Source organism: Chanodichthys erythropterus, chromosome 17, assembly GCF_024489055.1.
Source record: "Chanodichthys erythropterus isolate Z2021 chromosome 17, ASM2448905v1, whole genome shotgun sequence".
NCBI lineage: Eukaryota > Metazoa > Chordata > Actinopteri > Cypriniformes > Xenocyprididae > Chanodichthys > Chanodichthys erythropterus.
This window is the reverse complement of record NC_090237.1, coordinates 3,977,134-3,994,388: the sequence shown is the minus strand read 5'-3', so window position 1 is coordinate 3,994,388 and position 17,255 is coordinate 3,977,134. Positions and strand designations below refer to the sequence as shown.

At 35.4% G+C, this 17,255-nt stretch overlaps 3 protein-coding genes across 4 annotated transcripts; 1 reads left to right on the top strand and 2 right to left on the bottom strand.

The window, feature by feature from the left end:
* The first annotated feature begins 1,098 nt into the window (after window positions 1-1,098).
* Window positions 1,099-2,742, top strand: LOC137005187 (zinc finger protein ZFP2-like). The gene is made up of 2 exons (XM_067366008.1): window positions 1,099-2,038; window positions 2,738-2,742. The coding sequence occupies exons 1-2, from the start codon at window positions 1,099-1,101 to the stop codon at window positions 2,740-2,742; spliced, it is 945 nt and encodes a 314-aa protein (XP_067222109.1).
* Window positions 2,743-4,651: 1,909 nt separating this feature from the next.
* Window positions 4,652-5,923, bottom strand: LOC137004369 (gastrula zinc finger protein XlCGF57.1-like). 2 transcript variants are annotated; one of them, XM_067364628.1, is made up of 3 exons: window positions 5,852-5,906; window positions 5,473-5,581; window positions 4,652-5,424 (listed from the first exon to the last, which is right to left on the bottom strand). In XM_067364628.1, the coding sequence occupies exons 1-3, from the start codon at window positions 5,904-5,906 to the stop codon at window positions 4,743-4,745; spliced, it is 846 nt and encodes a 281-aa protein (XP_067220729.1). In that variant the 3' UTR covers window positions 4,652-4,742. The 2 variants fall into 2 exon arrangements, with proteins under 2 accessions (XP_067220729.1, XP_067220727.1); XM_067364626.1 differs by having other exon boundaries at window positions 4,652-5,581; window positions 5,852-5,923.
* A 1,166-nt stretch (window positions 5,924-7,089) lies between these two features.
* On the bottom strand, window positions 7,090-17,168 carry LOC137005186 (zinc finger protein 585A-like). Its single transcript, XM_067366007.1, has 5 exons — window positions 17,038-17,168; window positions 15,325-16,508; window positions 11,142-11,358; window positions 9,680-9,847; window positions 7,090-9,394 (listed from the first exon to the last, which is right to left on the bottom strand). Exons 1-5 carry the CDS (start codon window positions 17,120-17,122, stop codon window positions 8,367-8,369), a joined length of 2,682 nt encoding a protein of 893 aa, XP_067222108.1. The 5' UTR covers window positions 17,123-17,168; the 3' UTR covers window positions 7,090-8,366.
* Window positions 17,169-17,255: the final 87 nt, after the last annotated feature.

Here is a 17,255-nt window from a genome sequence, read left to right as displayed (position 1 = left end):
TACTGTCCTTCCCACACAATTTTATACTAGCGTACAGTAAAACTATTAAATAAACTTAATGTACAAATATATAACCCGATACTAATTTAATTTAGATATGCTTATTTTCATGGATTCAATGTGTGTGTATATATATTTATTTATATATAAATCTAAAGATGTAATCATACAAAAGAAGACTAATTAGAAAGCATGTAGAGCTGAAAACAAGGTGACTAGACTGTTGAAGCCATGTTTATGAGTATAGCGTTTTTTTTTTTTTTTTTTTTTTTTTTGCATTATGTCAGTGCAGCGATGTGATTTTCTTAAGAATGTGCGGCCCCTTTAAGAAGTCGTGACATCGTGCGCACTGACTGAGCATGCGCAGAAGAGACTAGTTCAAGCTGAACGCTGTTGATAACTGATTATCGACTATGAAAAAAAAGACTGTCGCCCAATATTTTCGCTCGATGCCGTATATTTCCAATTTGCATGTGAGCAATGTTCCAAATTTAAATAGTTTTACGTTAATCTGCTCTAATGTTTATGTATTAATGTAATGGAACGCATTATGGGCCCTGGTTTATTAATAAAATTTTATATAAAACCATACCAAGATACTTCTTTCTAGGATGAAACGCATGTTCATTTCATTTAAGTAGCTTTTAGTATACATTCAGTATCTTTTGTCTGAATTTGGCAGATCTAGTGTCCCTCCTACAACAATAAATGCTGGGCATATTCACCTCATCCTACAAGAGAAGGACAAACTCCAGGTGTAGCAGCTGAAATCTGTGTGACTGTTAAAGATGGAGTTTATTAAAGAGGAGACTGAAGACTTCAGTATTTCGGAACCATCCAGAATAAAACATGAAGATACTGAGGAACAAATAGGTTGGTGTCCATTCTTGATTCTTCATTGTTGACTGTTTTTGTAGATGTGAATTAATGAGCAGCATATGAATGATAAATGATACAGAAATGCATCTATATGATGATAATCTTGTATAGTAGTTGTCAAACACATTTTAATTGTTATTAACAATTGAATGACTTGAGCTTTCACATTTATCCTACTTGAACTGATTCTAACAACCTAATATGTTTATTTTAGACCAGATGGAAGTGATGGAACAAAAACACAGACTGAATGAAGTGGAGAAATATGACTTGAAACCTAAAGGAACAAAAGCCAAAAAGCTGCACACCTGCTCACAGTGTGGAAAGAGTTTCAAAAATGAAGGAGTCCTTAAAAGACACATAAGAGTTCACACTGGAGAAAAACCGTTTACATGCACTCAGTGTGGAAAGAGTTTTCCTGGTGAATCAGGTCTCATTTATCATCTGCACATCCACACTGGAGAAAAACCATTTAACTGTGATCAGTGTGGTAAAGATTTTATTTCATCATCAAATCTAAAAACCCACCTGAAAGTTCATTCAGATGAGAGGCCTTATGTGTGTTCTCTCTGTGGAAAGACTTTTTCACGACAGGACAGCTTTAAACTGCACCAGAAAACACATAATGAAGTTAGAGATCATGTGTGTTTGGAGTGTGGGAAGAGCTTTAATGCAACTAGTCAACTAAAACAGCACCAAAGAATTCATACTGGAGAGAAGCCGTACCACTGTACTCAGTGTGGAGAGAGTTTCAGATGTACCAAAGCTCTCAGTAATCATCTGCTCTGTCACTCTGGTGATAAGCCATTTAACTGTAATCAGTGTGGTAAAAATTTTATTTCATCGTCATATCTCAAAAAACACCTAATTGTTCATAAAGGTGTTAAGCCTTATGTGTGTTCTTTCTGTGGAAAGAGTTTTTCAAGGCTGGACGGTTTTAAAGTTCACCAGAAAACACATGATGAAGTGAGAGATCATGTGTGTTGTGACTGTGGGAAGAGCTTTACTAAATCTAGTCAACTAAAACAGCACCAAAGAATTCATACTGGAGAAAAACCTTTCAAGTGCTCATATTGTGACAAGACTTTTGCTCGGTCAGGATCCCTAAAAGTACATGAGCGAGTTCATAGCGGAGAGAAGCCGTATCACTGTACTCAGTGTGAGAAGAGATTTAAACATTTGTCAAGTCTTTACAATCATATGAAAAAATGTTGCAAGTGAGCATAATTTGTTTTCATGTCAAATACATTCAAGTAAACTGTGTGAGATAAAATATGGAGTTTATCCTAAAAGCACAATATCAGTTTAATTTTGTTTTTGAAAAGCTTGGAAAACTAGAGAGACTTAAGAGTTGAAGCTTCTCCAGTCAACAACTCTTACAGTGTAAATAAAATCTGTTCTTTCTTGAATTAAGCCGGATGCACACTGTATGATTTATAATGATCCTTTACGATTGTTGCTTGTCACACTGTATGAACATTATCCTCATGGCACATTGTGGGATCTCAGCTGTCAATTATGTCAGACTGTATGACAGTCAAGATGCGCACCTGAAAACTTGTCCGGATTTACACGTTCTGTGACTAGAAGCTGCATTACACGTGGGACAGAAATGGTGGCAAACAAAGAAATCTCTAACATTAATTTTGATCATTGCATGTCTTGAAAAACAAGTGTTGTGGCAAAAATAAACAAATCACCAGACTCACTGTGTAAGAAACAAACTCAATCCAAATGTCTTTTAAAGATTTATTTCTTGCAAGAAAGATCAGACAGTCATACAAGCTCCGAGAGAGCTGGTAGAGTGAAAGATAGATAACAGCTTTTCTCTGTTGCTCTTATATCCCTAATCTTCAAGGTTGAAACCTTATTCTCTCCCATATTAGGCCCACAACCAGGAAAAACACTATGCCACCTGTCACGTGACACTCAAAACCTCCCTTGTTTCCCAGTTTAAACATTGTCAGTTGTTGTGACCTGGCCTCCAGCCAAAAATAAGGACCCAAAGGTGAAATGTTTCTCTAACTAAAGCTTTGCACATAACACACATTCCATGTAGCACAGGTTTAGTACCTCAGAATATATTTTAGCAGCATTTCAACCTTGGCAGTGTTTTAGAGGAGACACAATCTCCAGCCATTTTTAAAATGTCCACTACACAAGTCAATTTGACAGTCGTCATAAAAGAAGTCTGTGTGGGAAATCTTCTAACACTGCTAGAATTTCGTCAGGAGTATAAATTTGAACACAACGGTCATTAATTGGCTGTCAGTGAACATGTCAAACTAAAGACTACAGATTTTAGCCTAGAATCAGAGGAATCCTTTAGTATTTTCAAAATTTGTCAAAATCGTGGCGAAAATTGTACAGTGTGCACCCAGCTAATTCCTTATTTACTAAGTATACTATATTGCCTTCTGATAGCACATGTGAGAAATAAAACAGAAACTACATCTTGTATTGATTGATCTATTTAATGAACACAGACAATGAGTTATACAGTTTTAATCACATTAATGATTTTAAACATTCTGTCTTAATACTGTGATAATTATGTTTGGGATGTACAGTATTATTGTCATCCAAATGATCAGGGTTGTATCATACATTGACTGCTTACGAACAATAAAGTACCAACGCTTCAGTTCACCAGATTTGGTGGATATAGTAAAAAAAACAGAAGCTGTAAAATATTCAACAATAACCAAACTGCTGATCCCTTTGCATTATTTACAGGTCAAATGGGCAAACCTGTGATGTTTTTTTTAAAAATATATTTATAAAATGTAGGAACAATACAAGCAAGTAAGCTTAGAGTGTGTGTACACTTAAGTCCACACCAACGTTCATATTTATAAAAACAGTCTTTGACATGGAAAAGTGCTTAAATCCATGTCAGTGTCTGAGCAGACGTACACGCTTTTCCTGGTTAAATTACTGCAGGTTTTTGGAAATCTATGCTATTCTTGCAGCTCGCCAAGGATTTGGACGATGACTGATGATCTTATATATGGGAATGACATTAATGAGATAATTTAAAATGCAGAGAACTGAAACCATTCAGCTGCATGCAAGTTCAAGATCATTTGCGATTTATAGATTTCACATCTGAAAGAGAGGCATACACTCATCTGTGTGTACGTTCATTCTATGAATCACACGTACGCACATCAGAGAAATGATTGTAAGATCAAATTTAGGATGTTTTCTGTGCAACATTTTATAAATGAGGCCCCTGTTTTTCCAAATATCAGCACCTGGCCTATTGGCCTTTGGGAGCACCGGTGAATTCCCGGGGTCTTGGCGACTAATTTGGCCCACTTCCCCGTTTTTTTTTTTATTTTTATTATTATTATTATTATTATATATGATTGCCTGCCCAAAGTACCAAAGTGATCATTTCAAATTTGGCATTTAATAATAAATCATGAAAGCACACTGTATAACCTGCATCAAAGATTCTCCAAAAAAGATTATTGGCGCCCAATTATTTTATATAATTCAGATCATAACTTATAGATTGAAACCATGCTTAGAAGTAATTGTCTATTTCCCAGTCTGGCATGTAGCAAATAATATTTGGCTTGTGTTTGATATTTTAAATTATGAGGAATCAAATATTTTAGATTATAAGGAATCAATCAATGATAAAACATTTTTTTTTTTAGAATTTTATAAATCCTTTCACACTGTGGAGCATGAGTTTATGTTTGAAACTTTGTGTAGGTTTGAGTTTGGCTTTTCTTTTCTTAAAATAGTTTACTTTTCACCATTTTCTCTCCAGTACAAACACATAGGTGTATAGGTTTGTCCTATTCAAGTGTGAGGCTCCATCCACATTGAGGGCAAGTGTAAAGCTTTGTCTAGTGTGAATACATGTGCTTGATAAGATGTGGTTTTTGTATGAATCTTTTTCCACACTGATGGCAAGCAAATGGCTTTTCTCCAGTGTGAATTCTTATGTGTTTCTTCAGATTGTCCTTATGTGCAAAACCAATTCCACACTGATGACATATGAAAGGTTTCTCTCCAGTATGAACTCTCTTGTGCACTTTCAGATTTCCAGACAAACTGAAACTCTTATCACAATATGAGCACTTGTAAGGTCTTTCTCCGGTATGAATTATTTGGTGTCGTTTCAGTTGGGCAATTGTAGTAAAGCTCTTCCCACACTCAAAGCACACATGATCTCTCACTTCATCATGTGTTTTCTGGTGAAGTTTAAAACTCACCAGCCATGAAAAACTCTTTTCACAAAGAGAACACACATAAGGCTTCTCATCTGCATGAATTTTCAGGTGGTTTTTTAGATGTGATGACAAAATAAACTTTTTACCACACTGACCACAGTTAAATGTTTTTTCTCCAGAGTGAATGCGCAGATGATGACTGAGACCTGATGTACGAGTAAAACTCTTTCCACACTGAGTGCATGTAAATGGTTTTTCTCCAGTGTGAATTCTTACGTGTCTGTTAAGGTTTCCTTTGTGACTGAAACTCTTTCCACACTGAGTGCATGTAAACGGTTTTTCTCTAGTGTGAATTCTTAAATGTTTGTTAAGGTTTCCTTTGTGACTGAAACTCTTTCCACACTGAGAGCAGGTGTGCAGCATTTTGGCTTTTGTTCCTTGAGTTGTAAATATATGACTTTCCTCCTCTGCTTCATTCAGGTCTTGTCTTTGCTGCTTCACTTCCATCCAGTCTAAGATAAAAAAATAAAAAAAAAAATTATGTGGTTTAAATCAGTTCTAGTGAACTCTGATTTAACAGCAGACAGCAATAGAGATCAGGTATCTGTATGTGAGTATCAAGTATGAGATAAGATTATATACAAGATTATGATAATTTAAATGCATTTTCTGTCATTTATCATCAATAAACTCCTTATGTCACAGCCACCCAATTTGTTGAAATGAAGCTTTGTTAATGTTTCTTAGAATTAAACAGTGAAGAATCAAGAATGGACACCAACCTATTTGCTCCTCAGTATCTTCATGTTTTATTCTGGATGGTTCTGGATCACTCATGTCTTCAATCTCCTCTTTAATAAACTCCATCTTTAAAATATTGCAGCACACAGAATCCAGCTGAATCTGCTTTGATTTCTCCTGTTATTTCTTCTCAGGACGACCATCTTCTTCTTTTACGTTTTATGATAGTTTATAAACTGCTTTAAGGCACATTTGCGCCACCTACTGGAGCGTAAATTATTGAGTTAGGAAAAAGGGAATAATGTAATTCTGGCCTGCTGATTTTATACTTTTAATTTCTTCAAGGCATTATGTAGGAGAATCTAAATCAGAGGCATAGCTGCATATTTAGACTTAAAGTAATGCTGACAAAAAAAAAAAAAACTTTTGCTGATTCAGATTACACATTTTGGATTAAAATGATCCCAAATCAAACAATAAAACAGTGGTTGTTGAATAGGCTATCAAAATAGTTTTATATTTGCGCACACAACTTAATGCAGCGGAAAAGATGTTTAATGTCTTAAAATTTAATTTACAATAAGAACAATATATAGTACACATTAATAGACTAACTTGTCATAAGCAGATAGCATCAATGTATCCTAGCCATACAATGTCCAGGTGCACAGACGTGAACCGAACAGTCTTCAGGATTCAGAGAAAACTGTTTTTTGCAGTGCTCATTCTCACAACTGATGCAATGCTGATTCCCACAACTGATGCAATGCTCATTCCTGTTATCTCAGGGAACCAGGGTTATGTGAGTAACCATAAATTATTTGTTCTTTTGTCTGGTAAAACTTTAGTTTAGGGTCCAATTCTCACTATTAATGCCTTATTCTGCATCTGCATGACCATATTCTACACCCCTTTATCCTAGCCAATACGTAAACTTATCAACTACTTGACTAAGTAATAATAAGCAAAAATTAGAGTTTATTGAGGTAAACGTCATAGTTAATTGTTAGTTAATAGTGAGAATTGGACCCTTAACTAAAGTGAGACCATTTTTCCTATTGTACCAGAATCATACCGAACCGTGACTTAAGTGTACCGCTATTCCTCTAAATAGGGATGGGAACCAAAACCTAATATTAAACAGGGCTAAAAAGACCGTTGTGAAAGACCGTTCTATTGATAAGCTCTGCTGTTGGTACTAGAGAAATCAAGAAAATGCACATAATATTTATTATTGCTATAGACATTATCTTGCAAATACTATCTTGCCAGTCATTTCTATATACGATAATATTAAACAATTTGTCTGTGATGCAATTGCTATTTGGAATCCAGAAGAAATTTTTACAACAAATAGCCAGCAAGCTTCTGTAATTTATAACACTGTAAAAATTCTATAAAAAACTAAATACATTAGTTTTAAGTGAAATTAAGTAAATCATATTAATTATTTTATTTTACTGTCATATATGCAATAACACATGCTTCACATCAACAAAATTAAATATATTCATATAGAATTCAATAAAATATACATAATTACCAGCATATTTCAGCAATGAACAAAATACAAAAATAGCCATACCAGTAAAATCAGAGTATCACAATGTATAAGTAAAAAAATAATATAAAAATAAAAGTTTGAAGAATTAAAGTACTTAACTGCGAAAAGTATACAACAATAACCAATGAATACATATCATCTTAAAATATTTAAAGTTAGCAGTTAAACAGTTAAAGTTGCTAGTTAGTATGGCTTAACTGGGAAATGAGCACCTGCTCTGATGTTCTTACAGATTAATTAAATCGTTAAATAAATAGTTGTGAGAAAATATGGTGTATTATTAGATCTACATTCGCTCTTGAAGTTGCAGCAGTCTATTAAACCTGCTGAAGATTGTGCCATTAATGTGAATCCAACAACAAAAGGCAAAGAGAAAAATCACTCACTGCTCTTAAATGAATAACTTTAGCTTTAATAAACATTATTCTATCAATTTATACAGTGAAAACTCTGCAGTGTTATTTTACATTTGATTGCTGTGTTAGATTTCTTGTAATATTACCTGATCTGTAGTGTTAGTAGACCTTCCTGAAATTAAATCACTGTTTATTTAATTGTACCCTTGTTTTAGTGTATATTTATTGCATTTATTTTACAATTTGTTTGCACTTTGTTTCTTTGTGTTATTGTTCTTACTTTGTTTCTTTTCTTTTTTTTTTTTTTTTATAAAAAATATAATAAAAAGAACCGTTAAAGTACTGGATCGATAAGCAATATCAATAAGATTAGTAATACCAGTAAAACCTAAACGATTATATATATATATATATATGTACACATTTATAGTCATAAACAGATGGTATTAATGTATCCTAGTACCTAGCACACAAGCCAGCCTGACAAAATGTGCAGTTAAAAAAAAAAAAAAAAAATTTTTATTTACACTAATTTAGATGTGAACATTTGAGTGTCAATTTCAGGAAGTTCTACGAAGGGAGTAAAAACCTTCTGACTGGGTGAAACTCTTCCCATATAATTAGTGTTACTGTCTCTCAACAGTCTATGGTGGTTTTGCAATGAAGTCGCTCATGTTTTTTCAAGGTTCCTGACCGAGTGAAACTCTTATCACAGTGCGAACACTTAAAAGGTCTTTCTCCAGAGTGAACACGCAGGTGACAATTGAGACTAGATTTATGCGCAAAACTCTTTCCACACTGAGGACAGGTGTGCGGTTTCGCTCCAGTACAAACACGTAGGTGTATCTTAAGTTTGTGTTCAAGGGTGAAGTTCCATCCACACTGAGAGCAAGTGTAAAGCTTTTGTTTAGTGTGAATACTTATGTGCTTGATAAGATGTGTTTTTTGTATGAAACTTTTTCCACACTGAATGCAAGCGAATGGTTTTTCTCCAGTGTGAATTCTTGTGTGTTTCTTAAGACTGTCCTTATGTGCAAAACCAATTCCACACTGATGACATATGAAAGGTTTCTCTCCAGTATGAACTCGCTCGTGCACTTTCAGATTTCCAGACACAGTGTAACTCTTGTCACAATATGAGCACTTGTAAGGTCTTTCTCCAGTATGAATTCTTTGGTGCTGTTTCAGATGGTCATCTCTAGTAAAGCTCTCCCCACACTCAAAGCACACATGATCTCTCACTTCATTGTGTGTTTTCTGGTGCAGTTTAAAATGATCCAGCCTTGAAAAACTCTTTCCACAGAGAGAACACGAGTGAGGCTTCTCAACTGAATGAACTTTCAGGTGTTGTTTTAGATGTGATGGTGAAATAAACTTTTTACCACACTGATCACACTTGAATGCTTTTTCTCCAGAGTGACAAAGCAGATGGACACTGAGACCTGATGCTTGAGAAAAACTCTTTCCACACTGAGTGCATGTAAACGGTTTTTCCCCAGAGTGAATTCTTAAGTGTTTGTTAAGGTTTCTTTTTTGTGTGAAACTCTTTCCACACTGAGAACAGGTGTGCAGATTTTTGGCTTTTGTACCTTCAGTTGTGAAGGTACGACTTTCCTCCTCCACTTCATTCAGGTCTTTTCTTTGCTGATTCACTTCTATCCAGTCTAAAATAAAATAAAAATATTCTGTGGTTAAAATCAGTTTAAAGTGAACTCTGAAAGTACAGAGTTCAAAAAGTTACAGCAGAAAGTAACCGAGATCAGGTATGAGATGTTTTTGCTGTGGCAAAGGTTAGTTCTGTCATCTGTCATTCTGTCACAAAATATGTTCACTTCTATACTGTAATTTATCTATAAACTGCTTATTTCACAGCCATTCAATCTGTTGATATTAAGATTTGTTAATGTTTCTCAGCAGTCAACAATAAAAAATCAAGAATGGACACCAACCTATTTGTTCCTCAGTATCTTCATCTTTTATTCTGGATGGTTCTGGATCACTCATGTCTTCAATCTCCTCTTTAATAAACTCCATCTTTACTATATTAGAGCACACAAAATTCAGTTGTTTCTGCTTGGATTTCTCCTGTTCTTTCTTCTCAGGACGATCATCTTCTTCTATTAGGTTTTATGACAGTTTGTAAACCGCTTTAATGAGCATTAGCGCCACCTACTGGAGTGTAGTATTGAGTTTTGGGAAAAGGGAACATTGTAATTCTGGCTTGCTGATTTTTATTTACTTTACAAGTGTGTTATACTGTATATGCTACTTTAAATTTCTTCAAGGCATTATGAAATATATTATAGAATTTAAGGCCAGTACTGCATAATTAGACTTAAAATAATACTAAAACATATGCTAACAATACAGAGTTGTTCAATATAGCCGACTGTAGCAAATGTTGGCACATCTTTGTGGGTCGTGTGAAAGATATGTTACACAACCATCCACTTTTGGTCAGCCATGACATTTAAAGTTTTTTATATTGAAGTGAACGTTTGGAGAAAATCTTAAAAATCTATTTAAACAAAGAAATATGCTAATTCTGATTGCACCTTTCATCATTTAGCTTGGATTAAAATGGTCACAAATCAAACAATAAAATAGAGGTTGTTGAGTAGGCTATCAAAATTGTTTTATATTTGCACATACAACTTGATGCAGCGGGCAAGACTTTTTCTTTCTCATAATCTTCATTTACAAAATTGTTTTATTTGTCATAATTTCATGTCTTTTATTCAGCTGCAAAACTCTTTCCACACTGATGACAGGTGAAAGGCTTTTCTCCCTTGTGAATTTTTGTACAATATTTAAACTATTTCCACAATGATAGCAGTGTGAGTTTTTTCTCCTGTCTAGTTTTTAAGTGATTATCCAGGTTATGTGTGAAACACTTTCACAATGATGACCTATGAAACATTGTTTCATAAGACTATTGCTGCCTCCATATACTTCCCTACTATATAGTAGGCAAAACGCAGTAGGCAAATGAATATGTCCGAATCTTCTGTATTCATAAAAGAGAAGGAGAGAATTACCTGGGTATTGTATTAATTCTCGCGAGATTTGGACATGCGTATAATTCGTGTCTGAATATGCCTACTTGCCTACTATATAGAGTGAAGAAAACAGTATGTGAAACAGATAAAATTAAAGAAATTTAATCAAATCAGTTTATAAAGCTAACAATTTAGTTTAAAATATAATCAATTTAATTAATTACTTAAGTTAATAATAAGTAGGCTATGCTTTTACTGAGAAATTTCTATAATTACAATCAAGACATTTGAGTTTGTGTTTTAATAAACGGTATTTTTAAAAAAACTTCATGTCACAGCCCAATCTGTTGAACTGAAACTTTGTAAATGTTTCTCAGAAGTGAACAATGAAGAATCAAGAATGGACACCAACCTATTTGTTCCTCAGTATCTTCAAGTTTTATTCTGGATGGCTCTGGATCACTCATGTCTTCAATCTCCTCTTTAATAAACGCCATCTTTACTATATTACAGCACACAGACTTCAGCTGTTTCTGCTTGGATTTCTCCTGTTCTTTCTTCTCAGGACGACCATCTTCTTTTACATTTAATGATAGTTTGTGAACCGTTTTAATGAGCATTAGCGCTACCTATTGGAGTATAGTATTGAGTTCTAAGAAAAGGGAATATTGTCTGGCTTTCTGATTTTTATTTAATTCTGATGTGTCTTATATGGGCTACTTTAAATTGCTTCAAGGCATTATGAAGGAGAATCTAAGTCATTGCTGCATATTTAGACATAAAATAATACTGAAACATTTAACAGACTGAGGTAAATATTGCCATATTTTTGTGGGTCCAGTGGATGTACCCACCATTGAGGACCTCTGTATTTTGCCGAGCTGTACAGGTTGTGAAATAATTGTCTAATGTTGACTCCACTTTGGTGCTGCATGGATATATTGCACAACGCCAAGAAGGCCGACCTTCTCATCTGATGTGTCAGCAGTCAAACACTGCTCATTAATGTCAAAATATTTGAAACGACCAATCAAATCAAAGTAGGCAGGATTTATGTTCACAGAAGCTGCTGAATGCTGATCATGAATTCCAGCCACTTTGGTCATAAAGTTTGAGATAAGCTCAACTGTTTTACAATAGAAACGTTAAACGACCAACAGAAATATTTAGAGATGCAAGCTATTAATAAACTTTTGTTTAATTCGCTTATTTTTAGTTGAAATAGGCTACGTGATTCATTGTAATTCGTCAATAATGTGATAAGAAACATTAACGAAGCCATTCATCAGATTGCACACTCTGAAACAAGCCCAACGTGGATGAGAAGCATAAAGATGGAAAAAATTAAGGAGATGTGCTGAATTGTCAACATCTGTCTAAGAGTGAATATTGTATGCATTTTCATTCGGCACGTCTCCTTAACCCTTTCAAGTGTGAGTTTAAAGTCCCCCTGAAATCAAAATTTAAGTGTTTCAGCTTTTAGTAGGAATATGTTAGCCTTAATGTTATGAATAAGCTGGTGTGTTCCAAAACAATGACACAATTCACATTTAGGAGATATAAGCATTCAAAACTTAGTCTCTCACTTCCGCTAAAATGGATCACGGGTTTTCATGACATCACATCGCACTTCAGTTTCTCGTCAAATCTTCGATCCAATCAAATGCTCTCTAGAATATGAAGTCCCGCCTCCTCCTATGCTATCAACAGCCACTGAAGCCTCAGCTGAAATCGGTCATTTGATCACACATTCACTAGTTTCTACATGGTAAATGGCACATAGTGCACTTTATAGAGAATAGGGAACGATTCAGACAGTGTAAATATGCTTTCATTTGACGTGAATGAAGTACGTTTTCGCGTTAGTGTCACTTGATTCACCGCAATGCGAGCACAGTCTGCTCCAGTCCAGAGACACGAGAGCACAGAGCGGATCATATGCTCGAGTCGGCATAGACCACAAAAGGTATCAGACCCATTTGAATTCTGCACAGAATGCTGTATATCAAAGTGAAATAAAGGACATTATGAGGAGAAACGGTTAGAGATTAGAAGGACACTGAGGTTTTACAGAGTCTAACGGCTCTGGTTGAGCTGTAAAAAAAATAAAACGCTTTTGGCTATTTTAAAAAGGGACGGGGCTGTTCGAAATATCGCCCTGTCTTCCTGTTTCAGTTGAAATTAAGTCAACACATTGAATAATGCTGCGTGTTCCAACACTCAGGTGGGCCTTTAAAATATTCTAACTGAACCCCTAGAGTGAAAGTGCGTTACATTCGACCGTAAGTGGACTGCGAAGTGGACTTCACAGGGTATTTCGCCATCTTAAGTGAGATTCCATTCTGAAGGGACCGAAAATGTTCAGTTCGAAGGTGTTACGTCCTGGTAGTTCGTGCCTCTGTGTTTTTCTTTCTTCCCTTCTCTTTTCCTAGGCACGCCTACAAGAGACGGTTATTGGTTCGGGAGGCTGCCAATCATCATCAGCCCATGTGACGTCATGCTACCCGCTGCCAATCCTGGACCGGCGCCAGAGTTTAAAAGAGCGGCTTGTTGGACGCGAGGATAGCTCGCTTTGCTCTTTGCTCTTCTGTTTTTGTGCTTGTTAGATCTGCTTGTTGTTAAGTTCCTTCGGTACAATGTCATTCTTACGTTGAACAGTTTTGAGCTGTCATTGTTTTCTTTGATTTGTTCTTTAACTTGTTTTTTTCTTTAAGTGTTATTTCGACTGTGTTGCTCCTGATCTTTGGGAACGGACAAGGTAGTATGTCACGTGACGTACATGTGCAACACTTAGTGACTTCAATGTATAGATACACCAGTTAGGAGTGAGCGCCACATTTGTATGTTTTGTTTGGGTAGAAAGTGTAGGTAAGTTATGGCGTTTGACGCGCTGAAGACTTGCTTTCTTGTTTTTCTTTTCTTGAGTTAGGTTAGTTTTGAACCTGAGTTAGCTTGGGTCCCTTTTTGGTTTTGTTCTTTTCTTTGGCGACTCTCTTTTGTCCTTTTTCCCTGGTTTATTACTTTTGTTTCTTTTTCATGTAAATATTGTCTTTGTTTGTTTTCTTGTTGTTGTTATTTGTTAGTATTGCATTATTGTATTATTATCCTTAACTCACAACTTTATTTTCTTTTTCCTTGATTGTAAATAAACTCTGTTTATTGGCAGTTTTCGTAGCGTCTTGTCTTTAGCCATCACCACTCGTACGCGCAATGGTCACAATCTCAATGTTACCCCTTCTAACCCTAGACTTAAATTAAGAAGTTGTAACAGAAGACTGTGAACAGCATAGGGAATAAGGGAACATCGATACATCACTTCAAAGGAAGTAGAGAGGTAAAATTACCCAACTTTCATTGCGCACCATGACACCAATCAGAACTATGATGAAGCAGAGCCGTTGAAAGAGTTTAACGGCTCTCTGGTTTTGAGTATTCATACATTTTATACGAACGAAAGTATGAATGGTTATGGAGATGAGTGTTACATTTGTATATTTTATTGTATGAATAGGCATGACAAAATAAAAGTGTTGAAAAGTCATCATTTATGTTATCAATATTGACTTTCTTTGATGACGTTTGCAGGGCGATTATTGTCAGTGAAGTCCACTACAACTGGTATACCGTGCTCAGGGTGTAGGGAGCAGTGAACACAGTGTAGGGACCCTGTCAAATGGAACGCAGCTTGAGTTTTTTTAAGGCGACTTATTTTATAACGTTTGTTTCCATGGCGACGCGTTTTTCATTTTATTATTTAAAATATTCACAAACTTGTCATATGACAAACATGTCATCAACTATCTGATATTCCGATTCTCAAATATATGTAAGTGTGTTTTGTCATTTAAAAACCTTTATAAATGATCTTTATCTTGATCTATAACATGAGATGGGTGCTGCCATCTTAATTTGCCCCGCAGTCCTGTCAGTCGGATTTACAGAAAGAGAATTCATCAGTTTCTCCTGAAATATATGCAAGTAAGTGGCTAAAGTAGAAGAATAATAGAGCACACTTTATAGTTACTTAGGCCCATTATGCGTGTCTCTAAAATTACTTTTGGTAATAATTAGTTGAGTAGTTTAATAAAAAAATAAGCATAAATCAAGTCAAATGTGACCAACCAACATTACAATACCCCAATCCTAGATTCGGGGCTGCTAGGATGGCTTGAGGATGAGTAAAGCCTGGGCTAATTTTCATTTGAAAGTGAACTAATCCTTTAAGGTTGAACCACTGCAGTCACGTCAATGTCTTTACTACTCATATGGACCTCAAAAGATGCAATGACAACCCACGTATTTCATCAAAAATATCTTAATTTGTGTTCTGAGGACAAACAAAGGTCTTACAGGTGTGGAACAACATGAGGGTGAGTAATTAATGACAGAAATTTCATTTTTGTGTGAACTAACCCTTTAAGACTGTCCTGGCATTCAAAACCAAACCTTCTCATCTAAATTAACTTTCAGGTGTTGTTTTAGACTTGATGATGAAGTAAAATCTTTACCACACTGATTACAGTTAAATGTTTTTTCTTCAGAGTGAATGCTCAGATGAACACAGAGACCTGATGATTGAGAAAAAGTCTTTAAACTGGTTTCTCTCCAGTGTGAATTCTCGTGTGTTTGTTAAGACTGTCCTTCTGTGCAAAACATATTCCACACTGATGACATACGAAAGGTTTATCTCCAGTATGAAGTCGCTCATGTGATTTTAGGTGTCCAGACTGAGTGAAACTCTTATCACAATATGAGCACTTGTAAGGTCTTTCTCCAGTATGAATTCTTTGGTGTCGTTTCAGTTGGGCAGCTGTAGTAAAGCTCTTCTCACAGTCACAACACACATTATCTCTCACTTCATCATGTGATTTCTGGTGCAATTTAAAAATATTTAGCCATGTAAAACTCTTTCCACAGAAAGAACACACATAAGGCTTCTCATCTGAATGAACTTTCAGATGTTGGTTTAGATGTGATGGTGAATTAAATTCTTTACCACACTGATCACAGTTAAATGTTTTTTCTCCAGAGTGAATGCGTAGATGAACACTGAGACCTGATGACTGAGAAAAACTCTTTCCACACTGAGTGCATGTATACGGTTTTTCTCCAGTGTGAATTCTCATGTGTTTGTTAAGACTGTCCTTCTGTGCAAAGCAAATTCCACACTGATGACATATGAAAGGTTTCTCTCCAGTATGAACTCTCTCATGTGATTTCAGGTGTCCAGACTGAGTGAAACTCTTGTCACAAGATGAGCATTTGTAAGGTCTTTCTCCAGTATGCATTATTTGGTGTCGTTTCAGTTGGGCAGTTGTAGTAAAGCTCTTCTCACAGTCAAAACACACATGATCTCTCACTTCATTGTGTGTTTTCTGGTGCAATTTAAAGGTTTTCAGCCGTGAAAAACTCTTTCCACAGAGAGAACACACATAAGGCTTCTCATCTGAATGAACTTTCAGATGTTGTTTCAGACTTGATGATGAAAAAAAATCTTTACCACACTGATCACAGTTAAATGCTTTTTCTCCAGAGTGACGGAGCAGATGAACACTGAGAGATGATGCATGTTTGAAACTCTTTCCACACTGAGTGCATGTATACGGTTTTTCTCCAGTGTGAATTCTCATGTGTGTTTTAAGGTTTTCTTTTTTTGTGAATCTCTTTCCACACTGAGAGCAGGTGTGCAGCTTTTTAAGTTTTGTTCCTTGAGATGTGAAGGTACGAATTTCCTTTGCTTCATTCAGTTCATGTTTTTGCTGCTTCACGTCCATCCAGTCTAAGATACAAATATTATGTGGTTAAAATCAGTTCAAGTGAACACTGATTTAACAGCAACAGAGATCAGGTATCAGAACTTTGATGTGACAAAGTTTAGTTCTGTCATTTACTTGTTAATACAATTAAAATGTGTTTGACAACTTCTATTAGTGCTGGGTGGTTCGACCAAAAATCTGTTATCACTTTTTTTTTTTAAGATTCAGGTGGTTTCATGGGATATTACTTTTTTTTTTTTTCACTGGACCTTTATTCTGGCATATATTTTACTGTAAGGAGTACAGGGAATATATATTATTAGACATAGTAAAAAAATAAAAATAAAAAATTGCAAAATTCAGTGATGTTCCGCTTTATACACTCGTAATTGAAACCTGTTTACTGCCCAGCACTTCTACACAATATAATGGTCATTTGAATGCATTTTCTGTGTATTTCTGTCATTCATCATCTATAAACTGCTTTTTATGTCACGGCTGAACTGAAACTTTGTAAATATTTCTCAGAAGTCTACAATGAAGGACACCAACCTATTTGTTCCTCAGTATCTTCATGTTTTATTCTGGATGGCTCTGGATCACTCGTGTCTTCAATCTCCTGTTTAATAAACTCCATATGGCACACAGAATTCAGCTGTTTCTGCTTCGATTTATCCTGTTCTTTCTTCTCAGGACGACCATCTTCTTCTATTTCGTTTCATAATAGTTTGTAAACCGTTTTAATGAGCATTAGAGCCACCTACTGGAGT